Source organism: Bombus affinis, chromosome 8 (genome assembly GCF_024516045.1).
Source record: "Bombus affinis isolate iyBomAffi1 chromosome 8, iyBomAffi1.2, whole genome shotgun sequence".
In the NCBI taxonomy this organism is placed as follows: domain Eukaryota; kingdom Metazoa; phylum Arthropoda; class Insecta; order Hymenoptera; family Apidae; genus Bombus; species Bombus affinis.
Window position 1 is genome coordinate 12,345,601 of NC_066351.1, and position 16,735 is coordinate 12,362,335.

The 16,735-nt window shown below is 37.0% G+C and overlaps 3 protein-coding genes across 5 annotated transcripts in view; 1 reads left to right on the forward strand and 2 right to left on the reverse strand.

The window, feature by feature from the left end:
- Positions 1-3: 3 nt before the first annotated feature.
- Positions 4-16,735, forward strand: LOC126919221 (E3 ubiquitin-protein ligase CBL-B). 3 transcript variants are annotated; one of them, XM_050728114.1, is made up of 8 exons: positions 4-877; positions 9,810-9,956; positions 10,023-10,295; positions 10,372-10,591; positions 10,678-10,842; positions 13,549-13,825; positions 13,934-14,533; positions 14,785-16,735. In XM_050728114.1, exons 1-7 carry the CDS (start codon positions 312-314, stop codon positions 14,527-14,529), a joined length of 2,244 nt encoding a protein of 747 aa, XP_050584071.1. In that variant the 5' UTR covers positions 4-311; the 3' UTR covers positions 14,530-14,533; positions 14,785-16,735. The 3 variants fall into 3 exon arrangements, with proteins under 3 accessions (XP_050584071.1, XP_050584073.1, XP_050584072.1); XM_050728116.1 differs by having other exon boundaries at positions 13,934-14,338; XM_050728115.1 differs by lacking the exon at positions 14,785-16,735 and having other exon boundaries at positions 13,934-14,534.
- LOC126919282 (uncharacterized) lies at positions 6,988-9,624 on the reverse strand. Its single transcript, XM_050728264.1, has 5 exons — positions 9,467-9,624; positions 7,971-8,073; positions 7,794-7,903; positions 7,638-7,729; positions 6,988-7,555 (listed from the first exon to the last, which is right to left on the reverse strand). Exons 2-5 carry the CDS (start codon positions 8,057-8,059, stop codon positions 7,340-7,342), a joined length of 507 nt encoding a protein of 168 aa, XP_050584221.1. The 5' UTR covers positions 8,060-8,073; positions 9,467-9,624; the 3' UTR covers positions 6,988-7,339.
- LOC126919220 (peroxisome assembly factor 2) overlaps positions 16,324-16,735 on the reverse strand; it is a 3,634-nt gene continuing 3,222 nt past the window's right edge. Inside the window, exon 8 of the mRNA XM_050728113.1 lies at positions 16,324-16,641. The gene's annotated coding sequence lies outside the window, so the exon portion shown is untranslated. The remainder of the gene's footprint in view (positions 16,642-16,735) is intronic.

Sequence of the window (16,735 nt, forward strand, 5' to 3'; positions counted from 1 at the left end):
ATTAACGAGCTATGGGCACGCTTGGTCGTGTCAGTGTAGACTCGTAGGTATCCGGTGTTGTCAGTACGGAGTGGAAAGAGTAGGATGCGGTATCGTACAACGTTATGGTATATCTCGTGGCTGCGACTTCGTGAGAAGGTCGTCGAGGTAATGAACGCGTCTCGTTGAAGGAAATGCAGTATATTGTACCACGCGAGTGTAGGGCAAGCTAACCTAAAGTAAGGTGTCGGTGGGTTTGTCGAAGGTGAAGTGTAAAAGTGCGCGGGATTCGCATCGAGAGCGAGCACCAAGGAGTCCCGGTGTCGTGGGATATGCACGCACACGTCAAGATGTCGTCGGGAGGACATAGCAGTCGTACTCGAGCTGTACACATAGGTTCGATCTTCCAGAAGCTTCATGGTCGTTTTGCTGATCCTATGACACTGCCGAAACTTTCGACCGACAAGCGAATGTTGGATAAGACCTGGAAACTTATGGACAAGGTAGTCAAGTTATGTCAACATCAGAGGATGAATTTGAAAAATTCGCCACCGTTTATCCTGGATATTCTACCAGATACGTATCAACGATTGAGACTGATATATAGCAAATACGAAGACAGGATGCAGGTGTTACATAGCAACGAACACTTTTGTGTATTCATCAACAACCTTATGAGAAAGTGCAAGCAAGCGATCAAGTTGTTCAAGGAAGGCAAAGAAAAGATGTTCGATGAAACGTCGCATTATCGTAGAAATTTGACCAAACTTAGCCTTGTCTTTAGCCACATGCTGTCTGAATTGAAGGCCATTTTCCCAAATGGTGTGTTTGCTGGACATAAATTCCGTATTACTAAAGCAGATGCGGCCGAGTTCTGGAAAGAAAGCTTTGGAATCAGGTGCGTATCGTTTAATCATCCTTTCCCTTTTTTTCTTTTGTTCTTCCTTTTTGTTTTGATCATGTAAACAGGACACCTGTCTCGTCGCGTGTGCTTTCCACTCTGACGTGCGTAAAAACGAATAATAAACGCGCGCTCTGTGACTCGCACGTGCGCACACCTAACCTAAAAACGGCTCTGCGTCTCATTGATATTGACATTAGTAACATGCACCAAAAACCGGGACGTGTCTGCTGGTTTGCACCTGACGCCATTCGTGAAATGTATTTCATCGCTAGCGGAAGTGTTCTTATTTATGTACGAACTCGTATAGAGGAAGAACTGTATTTTCGCGTGTCCTCGAATCATGAAAATCGAATCACTTTAGTCACTCCGTACCTACTATTGTTTTGATAATAATTTAACAATGTTACTATTGTTACAGGCTTTTTCTTATTAAAATTACAATTAGTTACATACTAGAAATGTAGTCACAATTGTAGACAATTCTTTTAAGCAATAATATTAATGTATGTAAAACGTATAGATTTAAAAACGTTATGGTATCATTTCCCTTTTAACTTCGAAAAAAAAAGATGAATCGTGTTTTATGTTTCCGGTCTGAAATATCGGTTATTTAGACGATGAAGCGATAAACGCGGTCGTTGATTTAGTTCGGTATATCGAGTAACAGTTACCGCTGTATTGGCACAAAGTTGCTTCCGGTGCAATCGGAATTTCATTTATACTTGGTTGTGGACTGTTGAACCGTGTAAATTGTCAGAATGAATCGTTATCGAGTTATTGTCAGTGATCGGTTACAGCTCATTGACAGGTATTGCAACATACGAATGAAAAGACTAGGAAAGCGTTCTACGATTATTTGAAATCTAGAGATACCTATATCCTGACAAAAAGATAAAAGAGAGAGAGAGAGAGAGAGAGAGAGAGTGAGGGATAGAGGCGTGTAAGACGGGGAAGTTGGTAGAACGGCGGATCGATTGGTTAGATCCGTTTCCTGGTTACTATTCTTGGGGGGCCGGTGGTTTAGTATCGTTTTACAAAACTGATACACCTACTTTTACTGGAATACGTCATGACACAGTATCGGGAAGCGCGTGCCGTGCGCTCTGGGCTACGTGCCGCGTAGCGATTTATCAGCCGGTATAAATAAACGAGCAGCAGTTCGAGCCAATTCATGAATGACTGACTGCTGTACGGTGTCGCGAGAGATCGTCACGATTTGTCAGAACACGAGACTCGTGAACGAATACCCTTTCGTCACACGCGTTCCGCAGCCACTCATCGCCATGGATTTTGCATATACACTAAGATACATATCACGTATACGCGGTTATCTCTCACTTTTTCTTTTCCGCTGTAAGAATATAAATGCAACTATTTATCATTTCATCTGCACTCGTATACGTGTATATATATACATCGCGTATAAATTTTTTAATTGTAATTTGCGTCTCTCTACGTTACGATGATCTTAGTCTAGACTTAGACTATCTGATGATAGTCTATTATCAATCGATAGTAATGGACTATACACAATTGTTTAGTTAGTTAGTTGTTGAAAGTAGAAAATACGCGACTAAAAATAGAATGAATTTCCTGAGAAACGATAAAACATTAATACTCTATGCGGCGCGGAATCAGTTAAATTAAACATCGCCAGGGAGAAGAGCAAAGGAGAGATTCCAGTCGTGGGTTGTTCTTCTTCCGTTTCTCTCTCGGTTAATTTCTCGAAATCGTTTCCATCGCCCATCCTTTTTTCCGCTTCGTCAAACCGTACGTTCGTAGACGAAGTACGAAGCCTACGCGTTTTCCAAGAAAGCTAAACCGGAGTTTAAAGAGCTTTTATCGGGGAACCGTTCTTGTTTTGAACGTAGGATGCGGGCGATTGCAGTATGATTAACATGCGGCGAGCCGACTCGATTACGCCGATGCGCGAACTTTCAGTTTCCGGTCAAATGATCCGCGGACATCCGGCGGCCTATGTTACGCTCTTTGCGCTGTTACGTTCTGCCTCTTTAATCAAGCAAAACCCCTGGGTATTCTTCCTGCGCATTCAATTCGGCGTCGATGAGATAAACGTAAGTCGTGATTTATCTTACCGGAAACAATATTTATCGTTATTACGCTGTGTAAGATATCTTGAAATATTATCTTGTATCTCGGTATTTTTAATCGACCTTCTCGGCGCATAATGCGCGTCGCTTTCAAAGAAAGCAATTAACACAGAAAATCGAACACAGACCTTTACAAAGCGATGACGTAACTCGAAAGAAGAAAATACCTCGAAAAACAAATCGAACGTGCATTACGATGATACGAAACTATTCCTTGAGAAAATTTCATTTCGTCCCACGTACCATTTTTTTCTGTAATTCCAAACACGGGTTTTCCTTTATCGGCGCATCGATTCGTAGCACGCTAATGTATTCGGACGAAATGAAATCCACGTTTCGCGTGCGAACCTATCCTCGACTTGTTAATGGATGTTTTTAATGACGAGTATACCGGAAACGGTGGCAAGGGATGAACTTTTATCGAAAAGAAGACCGAAGTCATCTATCCGTGACACAGAGAGAGGAGATGGGAGGATAGTAGTGGATTCGTTGCACCGTTCTGTAATCTATAGTCGCGAAGGATTGTACTTTGTGCTGGCTCGAGCTGGGGGGCAGAATCTTCTCTCTTCTGCTCTTTCACTACGATGTATACTTATAACGATACATCCGGATGTGGGTTGGGAAAGCCATATGAGAAAAAAGTGGTGAGGCAGAATGGAATTCAACGAGGTTGAACATTCCGGTTTCTTCGTCTCCTACGATTATTTCATTAACGTACCTCCGGTTCCCTTTTCCCCTCTGGTGAAAATAATTGAACGCCAGAGTCTCTGTCCTCTTCGGGGACAAAGTGGCCAATATTCACAGCCACTTTCGTGCGTTATATTTTATACGACGTAGCGGTGTATCAAACGTTTAGATAGAGTCAGAAGAAAGAGTGTGAATCATCGACTTACGGCATCCGGTCTAAAACTAAAGGTAGAAAGAGAGGAACACGTTAATTCGACTGATGCGACGTCGAAGCGATCGATATATTTGGAATTCCGTTGGAAAGAATCCCGATGTTTGCACGCCTCTGTTTATTCTTGAGATATCGGGTATCAGGTGCACAGCGGATCTGATGTCTTGAAAAGAGGGCGTCGACGCGGATGCAATATGTCGCGTTTGCGAGCCTCGTTCGACTTTACAGTACGATGCAGTGTTCTCTGGCCTTCGAAGGTCTCTTGTTCGCGAGAAAAGACCTCGATCGAATGGAACAAAAGAAAATACCATCGGAACCATACTGCGTTTCCAAGCAATGAAAAACGCTTCTTTTATGACCGATATACAAATATCTTTGCGGGGGTAGCTTTACGACTCGACCTTCTTTTTTAACTTTCGCACAGAATAAGGCAATGTAAACTTTGAAGAACTACGCGATATAACTCGCTAAACAAATACGTTTTCTGTTCCGAAGCGTGCAACGCGTAGAACGTAGTAAAATCCCGAATACAGGAGATAGAATAAAATCGAAGAAAGAAGAGAACGAGAGCGAAGAAGGTGAGCAGATAGGAATCGTCGTAATCCGGTAGACGAAACGCGCTAACCTCGTTCGAGGAGACCCACGAATGACGAAGTATTGGGAATAGGTTGGGCAGGCAAACTGTTGAAAATCATTAGCGACGTTTAGCGGCGTGGGTGGGAAAAATGGAGGTGTGTGAAAGGCAAGACATGCTCGTCCCGGAGGATACTTATTGTTAGCGGAGGATACTATATTAATTCCGGTCGGCAGGGGTTGGAACCACATTGATAGAGTAGGACCGATGCGTATCAGCTATCCGTGTCTGAAGAGTTACGAGCAAAGAGGTCTGTACCCTCCTCCCCTTTCGTAGTCGGCCAGTTAAGCTCGCATCCGGACGTGAGCCGAAGCGGAAGGAAGGGGACGTGACGTCGCGATTAAAGCGAATTAAGCGGAGCGAACTGTACGAATCGGTGTGGCCGCGTCCACGAACCGGGATCCTACTCTTTACTTACGTTTATCAGGACAGCCAAGTGTTTGCTTCCTTTCGTTTATTCGGTAAATCGTATCTCTTATCGGCGAGAGGACTGGAGTTTGGCGTCGTTCGTATCTACCAGCAGATAATTGTTTCAAACGAAAGAGTCTCTCGATGAGGTAGAAAGGTGTCGAATAATTGCACAGCTTAACCGTGGGATGCTATGTACATGATATGCTTCCAGGCAGTAAAGTACTGCGTTTCCTAGTTGTTCTTAGCTGTTTCTTTCGTTTTTCAAATATAATTTGGAGATTTAAAGCGTGTACCGATTACGCAATGATGCATTTAGACGTTAAAGACAAGCATGTGTTTGAAAGTTAATTACATATCGGTCGGATATAAAAGAACGCGTGGACACACGACACGTAGTTCTGTGTGTGCCTTTAAAACCATCCTTGGCTTAGCAGAGCAATGACTGTGATACCCGATATAATACCGATAATACGATTAACACAGGCATCCAACGTCAAGGGAATCAGCCGACGGATTCACACGAGCGTGCAAAACCTTTGAAATAAGCGAACCATCCTTGAAACGCGCTATGTACTCCGATCGTTCCACTGACATTTTCCATGGGTATATTTTTGCTGTCTATTGCGTAATCACATTTAGCCATCGATGGTTAGAAACTTTAGCTCGTGAATGCGAAAGGTGTAATTAGAAGCAGGCGTCGCAAATTTCAAGTTCGGGTCGAGTTGCCCTTTTGTGCTACGTCCATTGTTAAAGCAAACGGAACAACGAAAAAGTAAAATAATGAAACAACATTCCGTATCAATTTAAGGACTGTGTGTTGAATTTTAAGGTTGAATTTACCTGTTGATCATTTCGGGATTTTTGTTCGCCCGCTAAGATATATAAATTTCGAAAGAGCTGCGTGATAACGATGACACGTGGATTCTTACCATCGCATCGTTCTCAGTCGTCTAATCATTAATATATTACCGCGCGATATTTTTAGTACTTGCCTTAACAAAATCTCTATAACAGCGCAGAATCGATCGCGAGTTAAAATTGTTAAAAGGAACCATGTTATTACCCTGATGTTATAAAATATGAAAGATTGGTAGAAGTATTTGACGTTAGATTTAACGATTAGATTTGGAGCGGTAGCTGCACGGAAATCGAAAACATCATACGGATGGAAAGATAGGTACGTTGGAAAAGCAGCGATCTATGAATGGAGGTGAGGCTTGGATCGGTCGGCAAGCAAGGACGACTAATTGTAGCGGTAGTATCTCTCAGCTTCGTTTTGTACGTTAGCCACGCATCGCCGATGTATACATACGCGTGTGCAATACAGATATATCACGGAACATTCAATTCCGAGATAGTACTCCTGCAATAGAGGACGTGACCCAGTTTAATGATGACGTAAAGCGGCTCAGGATTGAAATTCAGGAAGGACACGAAACTCCGTGAATCGTAGTTCTTTCTTCTTTTGCTCCTTCTATTTCTTTTTCATCCTCTTATTCGAACACGCCAGGTGTCTACTTTCGTAATATGAATTTTAAATGCGCTACGAGAAAAAGGAAAAGGGGGGGGGAACATTATAGGTAGAGAAGTATTTCACGGACCGGGTTGAGTATTCGCCTTGACCCGCTGGGGACATGATGGCCTGTAATTATGTCATCGTGTTACTCGAATCTGCCTGGGATACATTGACCCATTTTTCCAAGCACAGAACGTTAAATCAGTTTCCCTGGGCAGGCTGTTGCGAATCAAGGAAAATCGCGTGACATCGAATCAGGTCTGACTATGTTTGATTTTCACTATGTTCAGAAAGATGGAGAGAGGAGGGTTGGAGATTGATGGCTAAATAAAAGACACTAATGACGCTAAAAATAGACAAGGTCAGGAACGAATGTGAATTTCGTGACGTAGCGCAAAAGTGCGCGGGACAGACATTTGCCACCATAAAAAGAGGCAAAGAAAAACACGTCGAGAAAAGCTTATAACAAAGCATTATTTTTGATAAAATGTGCGACTAAGATGTAAAATCATTTAAATGAAACAATGCTATGAATGTAGTGAAATGAAAAGTTTTAATAAATAAACGTTGTAACAAGTACATATATTATACATGTATAAAGTATATCATCTTCTTGTACTGAAAACGCGATCTTTTGATGATATAACATTTATTTCTTCGTTGATATAATATCAGTACTTACAACACTTGTTTACAAATAGAAGATGTGCAATATTCGATAAGTAAATAAGAAACTTCATTGAATAAAAAAATTATTTATCTAAAAGCTTATAATGGATAAGAATAATTTACAATCCATATATCGTTCTTAACGATATCGGTTGATTGCAAATAGTGCTACTAATAAAAATCTTTGCATATATATTAAATAATAGTAGAAAAATGCTTAGAAGTATTTTTCGAAATTGTTTTTCAAACTGTTGGGATCTACGTTCGGACCATGACGTTCAACCACTTTGCCTTCTTTGTTCACGATGAATTTTGTGAAGTTCCATTTTATGAAATCACCCAAAATTCCTCCTTGTTCTTTCTTTAGATATTTCCACAAAGGATGCGCCTTGTCTCCATTGACGTCAATCTTTTCGAATATATCAAATTTAACCTGAAGCAAAATACAATAGTGTACTTAATAAAAATCAAAATGGTAAAATTTTCATCAGATTAAGAGGTTCGCATTCCTATACCTTTTGTCGATCGGCAAAACTGCATATTTCTTCGGTACCTCCTGGTTCCTGTCCATTAAATTGGTTACAGGGAAACGCCAAGATTCGTAAACCTAAAAGCACAATCTTTCAACAATCGTTTCGGAAAATAAACCAGATATAATTTTTATATCTTACCTTTAGAGTCAGCATACTCGTCGTACAGTTCATTCAGTTGCTTGTAATTTGTGGCTGTAAGGCCGCACTTTGATGCTACGTTTACGATTAAACAAACGTGACCTTTGTAACTGTAAGTAGGTAAAAAATATATTCGCACGTCCCTGAACATGGATGAACACATAATATATTACTTACTTGGATAGAGGAACTTCTTCACCTTTTATGGATTTAGCAGTGAAATCGTAAATCGATTTCGCTTCTTTGTAATTATCGTTCCCACTCATGGTTGCTGCTATAACTGAAATAATTTCGACCGATATTTAAAATATCTCAATGTATGTATTAAAAAATCTAATATGAATTCTAAGAATATAATTTACATGACAAGTGAATTATTCAGGATACTAAAAGCACATACCAAACATGAAGAAAGTAAAATACTTTTTAATAACATTAGTAAATTGGATATTACTACTACTGAGCTTTGCCACTATTATTATTATCGAGAGAAATGTTAGAAAACACATCACGAAATAAAAATTATATGTTATACTTTTCACCCTTTTTCATCTTTTTAAAATTTAAATATAAGAGGTATATTTTTTATTATAAAGCTTTTCATTCTAATTGATGTTTACGTCGTAAAACGATAATTCATGATTTTGAGATGTGCATAGATTGTATTCCTATCAACGTGAGATAATATCGATCACGTACGCAACAAGGTTACGTTTAACATGATAGTTGAATATGCTATTTACCGGGATATTTATAACAATCTTATTTTCATTGTTGCAATATTTTTATGTGATACTATTGTATATCTGTGTAACGCTGTATTGTGATACTGCGAGCATTCAGTAAATATGATATGTGAGACGTACGTCGTTTCACTTACGCTGCGTCATGACTTTCCGGATATGTTGAAATTTGAATATTCAATGAAATAAATATTTGAAGAAATAGATTCTTTGAAAGCACACCTAGAAGTTAATGACTAGATTTTGGTGTTTATATAAATAAGCTTTTTCATTTCTTGCAACAGGGGAACAGCAGGTTTAGGGGAACAGTAGATATCAAACTTGTAGTACGTGCCTGAAAAATTTCTGGCTTGAACAAAGCCCACCGGCAGTAGTAGTTTTAAAATATTCATTCTTCGTTGTACAATATACGGGGGAGGAAGTCAATAAAGACGCACAACTATGTTCCTGAAATTTTTCAGTACAAACACTACATCTTATATTATGAAAAGTTTTATATAAGCACTACTTGTATTTATTTTGTAACTTAGCGAAGCGTAAGATCATCATTCTATTTACTGTATTATAATCAACTGATTATTTCGATTACGTGTGATAAGTTATATGGTACTTCAACTGAGTAAACTTGTGTTGTTTGTGCGAATTATGTAATATTTTTCATTATTAATCGCAGTAAAAGTTAATGTATTAAATAGAATAAAGTAAAACGATGAAGTGAATATTTTTTGACAGTCTTTACGGCAAGTTTAAATCGATTGCCATCTGTCGTTCACTGGATAAAGCTCAATGAATTGCATGAGTTGTGATATTTTGCGTCTAATCATTCTGTTTTAATTTTGGATTTTCTTGTGCGATGTAATGACGGTGTTTATGAAATGATTATGAAACTCGAGAATATAACGTTTATAAGGGAAACTAAATGAACCTTACCAGCAATATGTAATCAAATGTCGCAAAGAGAAAACTAGGGATAGAACTGCACTCCAAGAGCTCTGTCTTTACACTGGCGTATCAGTTATGAACTTACAGATTTTATTGGCTCCCATACAGGCACAATATGTACCTGTATGCGAACCGGTTACTCAATATTTTGTAACAAAGAAAAATGACATCAAATTCATTTTTATTAATTATAATGTTCTAGATTACAATAACTATGTATGTTGTAAATAATGTAATATCGGTTAATTGTTAGGTTAGGATCGTATTATTTGAATGATATTATTTGTACATAAAAATTTGTACAAAAAGTCACTTTTATATATGTTTTCAGTACGCTGGTTCCATGGAAAGTTTTCAAAGACAAGTTAAATGAAGTTCATCCAATAAGTTCTGGATTACAAGCCATGGCATTAAAATCTACGATAGATCTTACGTGCAATGATTATATCTCAAACTTTGAATTCGATGTATTTACGAGGTAAGTTTTTAAACATAGAAAGTGATTTGTCTTATATAATTATAATAAATTTACTTGTTATTATAGGTTATTTCAACCATGGTCTACACTTCTTCGTAACTGGAAAATTCTGGCTGTGACACATCCTGGATATGTAGCTTTTCTTACTTATGACGAAGTGAAAGCACGTTTACAAAAGTATTGTAGTACTAGACCTGGAAGTTATGTATTCAGACTAAGTTGCACGAGGTTAGGACAGTGGGCTATCGGTTATGTTACCTCAGATGGTGATATCCTTCAAACAATACCTCACAACAAAAGTCTTTGTCAAGCACTGCTAGATGGATATAGGGAAGGATTGTAAGCACACTATTTCTTTACTCATAAAAAATTATTAGTTTAAAATTTCTAATTAAACTTAATAATTTGTTTTTAGCTACTTATACCCTGATGGCCGTAATATAAATCCAGATTTAACATGGGCAGTTCAACCCACTCCTGAAGAACACATAAAAGTCACAGCAGAACAGTACGAATTATATTGCGAAATGGGTAGTACATTCCAATTATGTAAAATTTGTGCAGAGAATGACAAAGATGTGAGGATAGAACCTTGCGGACATCTTCTTTGTACTCCGTGTCTCACAGCTTGGCAGGTATTAATATTTTACTTAACCTATATATTTTCGAATTGTTTGCAAGAAAATACCGTAAGAATAAAAACAAGTAAATACGTTTGTAGGATTCTGAGGGACAAGGTTGTCCATTTTGTCGAGCTGAAATTAAAGGGACTGAACAAATAGTAATCGATCCGTTCGATCCACGAAGAACACATCGACCGGGAACACAATCAGCATCTGCTAGTAATGCGTCGACTCCCACACGGGATCTTGACCCGGACACCGAGGTATCCGACTAGGAGTAGCACCTACCCTCATTACATTAAGTGTGCTCTATGTATAACAACTTCTAGCAACACACCCCATTTTTAAAGAATGCTTCATGCAATTCATGTGAGATCTCGAGTTTGTACGATTGTCATGTCATGTCATTTATAGAATTATCATCAAACGTGATACCTTTTATGAGGTATGCAAGTTTAAATATAATGACGAACTTACTAAAGTTAATATTTCGGAAAGTAAATAATGTAAAAAGGGACCAACTTTTTTGTCTCTATATAAGCTTCGTTGGAATTGTATTTTCTCCTTTTCTTTTCATTTTTCTTTTTCTTTTTTTTTTGCATTATTTGTATATAGAATGATTCACAGAATAATTCTGAAAAAGCTTAAGTTTACAAACGATTAATATGAATGTTTTTTACAGTTCACGTGTTTATTTAAACTAACATGTGTTTTTAAATTACTTGTTTGTATGTGTCACAATTTACAAAAAATCTTCCGGTTTATGGAGACCCTAAGGTAGGTTGCTTTTTTGCATTACAAAATCGAGGGCTTATTGTACGAGTCACCGTTCTTGTTTCATTACTACAACTGCGTTTGCACTCAGTCACACTCTTCGTACCGTTTAACATACACATCACTATGTTGTACTTGCTGTGCAACGATTTAGTTAAAATAATGGAACGTACATTTTACTTACGACAAACAGATAATATTTAGAGATAACATTGTAGTCGATGCCCATATCAACTTTACGATAATAATTACATATGGATCACATTTGTACAATAGAGTAAAGGTTTTTGCTCGCGACTAATCAAGAAACCAATCATATTTTAAATGCATGTGCCAATGTATAGCTGGCAGCGTCTTCTTTGTGGTGTATGCATACAAGACTTGAAGTTAGAATGCTTCATCTCTACATATGATTGCATTATTTATTAAATAAGAGATTTGTAACGTCAATATTTTTTCAACAGAGTATTAACCCGTTCATAAACTTGCGTTATGTCCGCACAATTAGGAAATCTTTCGCTGTAACTGAAATCCGTTTAACGAGACCTTGATTCGACACTCCTCGCTTCGTGTTTTGTTTGATATGAATTTAAATTCCTTTTATTAATTGGTTTTTTATTAATGTGTATATCGAATTATGTTCACGAATATAAGGAATGACATGGTAAAAGTATAGAACAAAAGGAAATAGTGATTTTTGTAGTACTAAGAAATAAGAGGCAGATATATAAAACAGAGTGATCTTCCAACGGAAATGACGATGTTGCTTACATCGAGCAATAGGAATGCTACGTAACCCATGAATGAACAGTCGTTCATTCGTTGTATTTTATTAGAATTAATTATGTACCTGTTGGCGATAGAAACAATGTAATAACATGCGACATCTTTATCAGGGAAAAGATGTTATTATTTTTCTTTACTTTAAAATATTTATTATTTATTCTATTCACGCATAAAATGAACTTTAAGGAGTTATACCAGTGATTGTATGGTAGCACTTCATGCCGAATTTCGATGCTGTGGTATATACGTTATCATCTTCCCTTTCCTTTTTTTCAATACCTTACTATTGTAGATCCTGTATGCATTGATGCATGCAAGAGCAATTAAAAAATCGAATTCACCATAAAAATGAAATTTATATTTTTTTAAGATATAAATTGGCAGTTAGTAATCTAAAAAAGGGGAGTAATAATTTCTTAAGCGTAGTATCACGTATCCCTATATCTACGAATCTATAGATAGTAAACAAAGTCTACGACATGTTGCACTAAAAACTTAAAATTAAAGATAGATTTTTTTACTGCGTTCACGTGTATCCATTAGCGTAATTTGTACAATGACTAGTGCTGCTAATTGATCAGTCATTTAGATCCATTCATGCTGTGCATATCCAGCAATGAAAGAGGTCTAAAATAAATAATTCATAAACATCACAAATTGTAGCGTACATTTCTTCCTATTCATTGTAAGATATTAGGGATCTGAGAAATATGTTCTTTGTTTTCTTTTCGTTTTTTCTTTTTCTCTCTTCTTTTCTTTTTTTTTTTTAATAAAATTGTATTATCATTACATCGTGTTACTTTTGCATATTGTATACATGCATCCCTTTTGCTGGATTCTAATTTCCACGCCTATTGAATCAGTGTTCCAGCAACAGGGAACTACTGAAAATGAACCAAGGTGTTACATCGTTATATCGTTCGCATGATCGTTTATCTTTATTTCATAATGTTATCTACTGGGTCCATTGCTCTGCCCGCTGCATGATCGAAAACTAATCGATAATGTACATAGCTGAAGGAAATTTATTTTGACTCATTGAACGCAGGTAAGTGAACAAATGCATTATGACCTTCTGCTTTATCGCTTTGTAATTATGCTCGTTCTTAATTGTGATGTTCTTTCTCATACAGGTTTTTTTGCTACATTCTTTTTCTTTATATTAATTTAAACAATTCTTGTTTACTTAATATAGTTTTAAAAAGATTTATTCGATTATAGAATTTTATTAATTATTAACAAATTTATCATTACTTAAAATCACAATCGAATAAAATATATTTTCTACGCAATTATGCGTCTTCTTGCGTTAAATAATAGCAAACGTTATCAGACTAAAACAATCTTATTCCTGTTGGCCCATGTCACAGATAGTAATGCATGTTTTTCGTTTATTTTCAATGTTTTAGGAAATCATGGATTTGTGTAACGGTCACTGTGGATTAATGTGTTACGATTCGGATGAAGAAGAAGATTCCAGTCCAACAAACTCGCCAGTTTCGACACGAAGAATTGTGCCAAGCCCGCCGCTACCTCCTCGACGACCCTCTCCATCCCCCACGCCAAATAATCATTTGAGGAATGGTCGCCTGTTAACTGTTCCAAAAGAGAATGCTCCACCACCGCCTTCATCGACAGCTCAAACGACATTCAATTCTAATACTGACAATCAGCAAAATAATAACAGTAAGCAATAAAAAGTAAAACAATTTAGAGAAACAAAATTTGTTGCGATGCTAATTATTTCTTTCTATTCTGTCTAAGTTGTTCTATAACATTGTTTTATTTTACCAGTAAACTCCGAAACAGGGTACGATATGCTACATCGTGCTTCTTCGCCGTCTCCAATGCCACCGATACCTCCTGCACCGTTTACAGTAGTCAGAAGTCACGTTCGTCGATCACAAGGAAATCACTTGTCCACAACGCAACAGCAACCACCGCCGACTTTACCTGAGAAATCTAGTCGTATCAGTGGCGGATCTTCGGCGATGACCAGCCAAATTACGTCTAGCAATAATGTGCCACCGGTTCCACCACCATTGTCGGTGCCACGACCTCCAAAAGCAACCAGCAAAGAGCACAACAGACAGGATCACCATTACGAGAACACGATCGTGATACCCGGTACGAGACAACACGTCGTGAGGAACATTAATCTGGAAGCGAATACAGCTCGATTGTCCGCCCTGATGAGAGGTAAGGACAATCCCACCGGTTCTTCTAAGCCAGAATCCGCGGCATACGAGAACGTGAACGTCGAACACATTTCCAAGCTGACGGCTCTCGGATTCGCACAAGACGCCGTGATTAGAGCTCTCGGTATTACTAGGAACAATCTTGAAATGGCTTGTGACATACTACATGAATTTGCCACGAAATCGTCTTGACCAGGTATGCATAAAGTGCAAACCTAAAAAAAAGCAGCAACAGATTATCGTGTTATTCACATTTTAATGGGCACTACCTCATAATTCTATTGAACGATAGTGTTTTCCTTGAAAAGAAAAAAAAAAAAAAGAAGAAAAGAGTCGATACATGATAGACTAATAAATTTGATACGGTAGAAGAAAGTAGTAACCGTATTTCTTCTTTTACAAAGACCAGATTTAGTCACGGTCCCTTCCTTATTTTTTATGTTTCAGGATTAAATACAGAAGAATCGTAACTGGCTCTACTTGCCGCATTTTTAATGTACATTATAAGTAGAAACGTATAAAACTTGCTGTCGCTGATTACTGGAAAAAATCGTTTTTCCCCCACAAGCTCAGATATCTGGAAATTCGAGCAATACACGCACCGAGAGCCGACAAAGATTTCCTGCCCAGTTAATCGGCAATATCTTCGATCGTTTTTTGCACGCACCATATGTCGAAACAATCTTCGTAGAAGATATTCTGAAATACCAGTGTATTTCTTTTCCTTACACATATTCACATATATACACGATCAATACAAATAGAAGAAGACTGCTTAAAACTGCGAGAAGACGCGACAAATGTTACAAATGTAAGTAAGAGTTTTGAACTTTACAAGAATAGTTCGCGGCCGCTGAGTACAAAGTCTTTCGTTTCCCGCGATCGATGCAAGCGAAAATTGCTACCACATGTTTCCCTACGTAGTTCTCCAATAACTATATTTTTCAATCTAAATACTTAAGACAAGGATTTATATATACATTTTTAAAAAGAGCATCTGCATGCAATTACACGATTGTACAGTGGCCAAATTTATCAATAAGCTAATTTAAATGATTCTCCCTTTTTTATCCACATATGTATTTGTCGTTGCTTGTTCCTTGAGAAAAGGAATATTCAGATCAAATTTTTACAAAATATTTTAAATAATACCTCATATACATATAATATATAAATCGAATTTAACTACGCGCAAATTATATTCGTTCCAATCCGATGCAAAATACCCTTGAATATTTTTCATGTGCTCCATAGAATTGATATTAACTGTATGAAATGTTTCGTCGATCGCATGTAGTGATTAGCGTTATTTATCAAATGTGATACTTATGTTTTAATAATTTTCGACTGCACTGAATAGACCCATCGATGCAAGAAAGGTGAAAATTGTTAATCGATATTTAATTATATTTAGAAAAAAAAGCGTGAAGAGAAAGAACCGAATACTAGATCAAGCGATTTGCTTTTAAAACTATTTTTAATAGTTTTGATTTGAGTAATTTATGAAAGTTCAAAAATAAAAATACTCGTAATTGTAAAGCCTCTCTCCCTATAAGATAATTGAACTTACGGTTAACGACGATTCTTTGAAATTCTGTGACTTTTCTTTGTCGTATCAAGTCATATCTTAACAATCGTAAAGAAAGACTTAATTCTTTCCGTGTAATAAGTAAATATTGTCGCCATGAACGATGAAGAAAACGAAATATACTTCAATGTTGTGAACAAGTTACATTGGAATCGATTCTACCTCGCGATCATACCAAAGGAATGTCGTTATTCTGTAATCGAATGAAGTACGTTGTTAAATACCGCCTGTAAAACAGGAACAATTCGTTATATTAGACTGCATATTTTGGAGAAGGCAATTAAAATGTTTAAACAAATTGGACAAGAATCACAGTATTGCGCTTGCAAAATGCAAGAATGTGAATAGCGTTGTTTCATAAATAAAATAACGGTCATTTAAATGAATACGACTTGTCCTACGAACTTAAACAATGATTATATTTAACGAAAATAGATGTTTATTTACATTCTTTATTAACAAGTGTAGTAAAATAATCATTCAATTCCATTTGCAAAAAAAATTATTAGCCTTTGTTACAAAATTTCGTAGTCCGATATAGGTACTCGATGAATTCAGCTACTCTATTTTTCTACATTGTATACTATTTTGAGATTGGTATGTATTGTAACGTGTTACGATCATTTTGAAGACCGTTCTCTCGAAAAAAAATCAATCGATACTACTACGTCCTTTATCGCGCACTAGCATGTAAGATGAACCGTTTGGTGCAATACCTAGAATAGAAAGTAGATATCTTTCTTGATTGAATTATTCGTTGTAAAAATTATTTTACATATTTCTCCAAATAAAATAACATGTCGTTTATAA

Coding starts and splice junctions, on each gene's coding strand:
- LOC126919282 (XM_050728264.1), bottom strand. CDS start 8,059: ATGAGTGGGAACGATAATTACAAAGAAGCGAAATCGATTTACGATTTC. Junction 7,904..7,970: donor GAAGAAGTTCCTCTATCCAA/GTAAGTAATATA, acceptor ACCTACTTACAG/TTACAAAGGTCACGTTTGTT. Junction 7,730..7,793: donor CGAGTATGCTGACTCTAAAG/GTAAGATATAAA, acceptor TTGTGCTTTTAG/GTTTACGAATCTTGGCGTTT.
- LOC126919221 (XM_050728114.1), top strand. CDS start 312: ATGCACGCACACGTCAAGATGTCGTCGGGAGGACATAGCAGTCGTACT. Junction 10,592..10,677: donor CGTGTCTCACAGCTTGGCAG/GTATTAATATTT, acceptor ATACGTTTGTAG/GATTCTGAGGGACAAGGTTG. Junction 10,843..13,548: donor ATCTTGACCCGGACACCGAG/GTATCCGACTAG, acceptor TCAATGTTTTAG/GAAATCATGGATTTGTGTAA.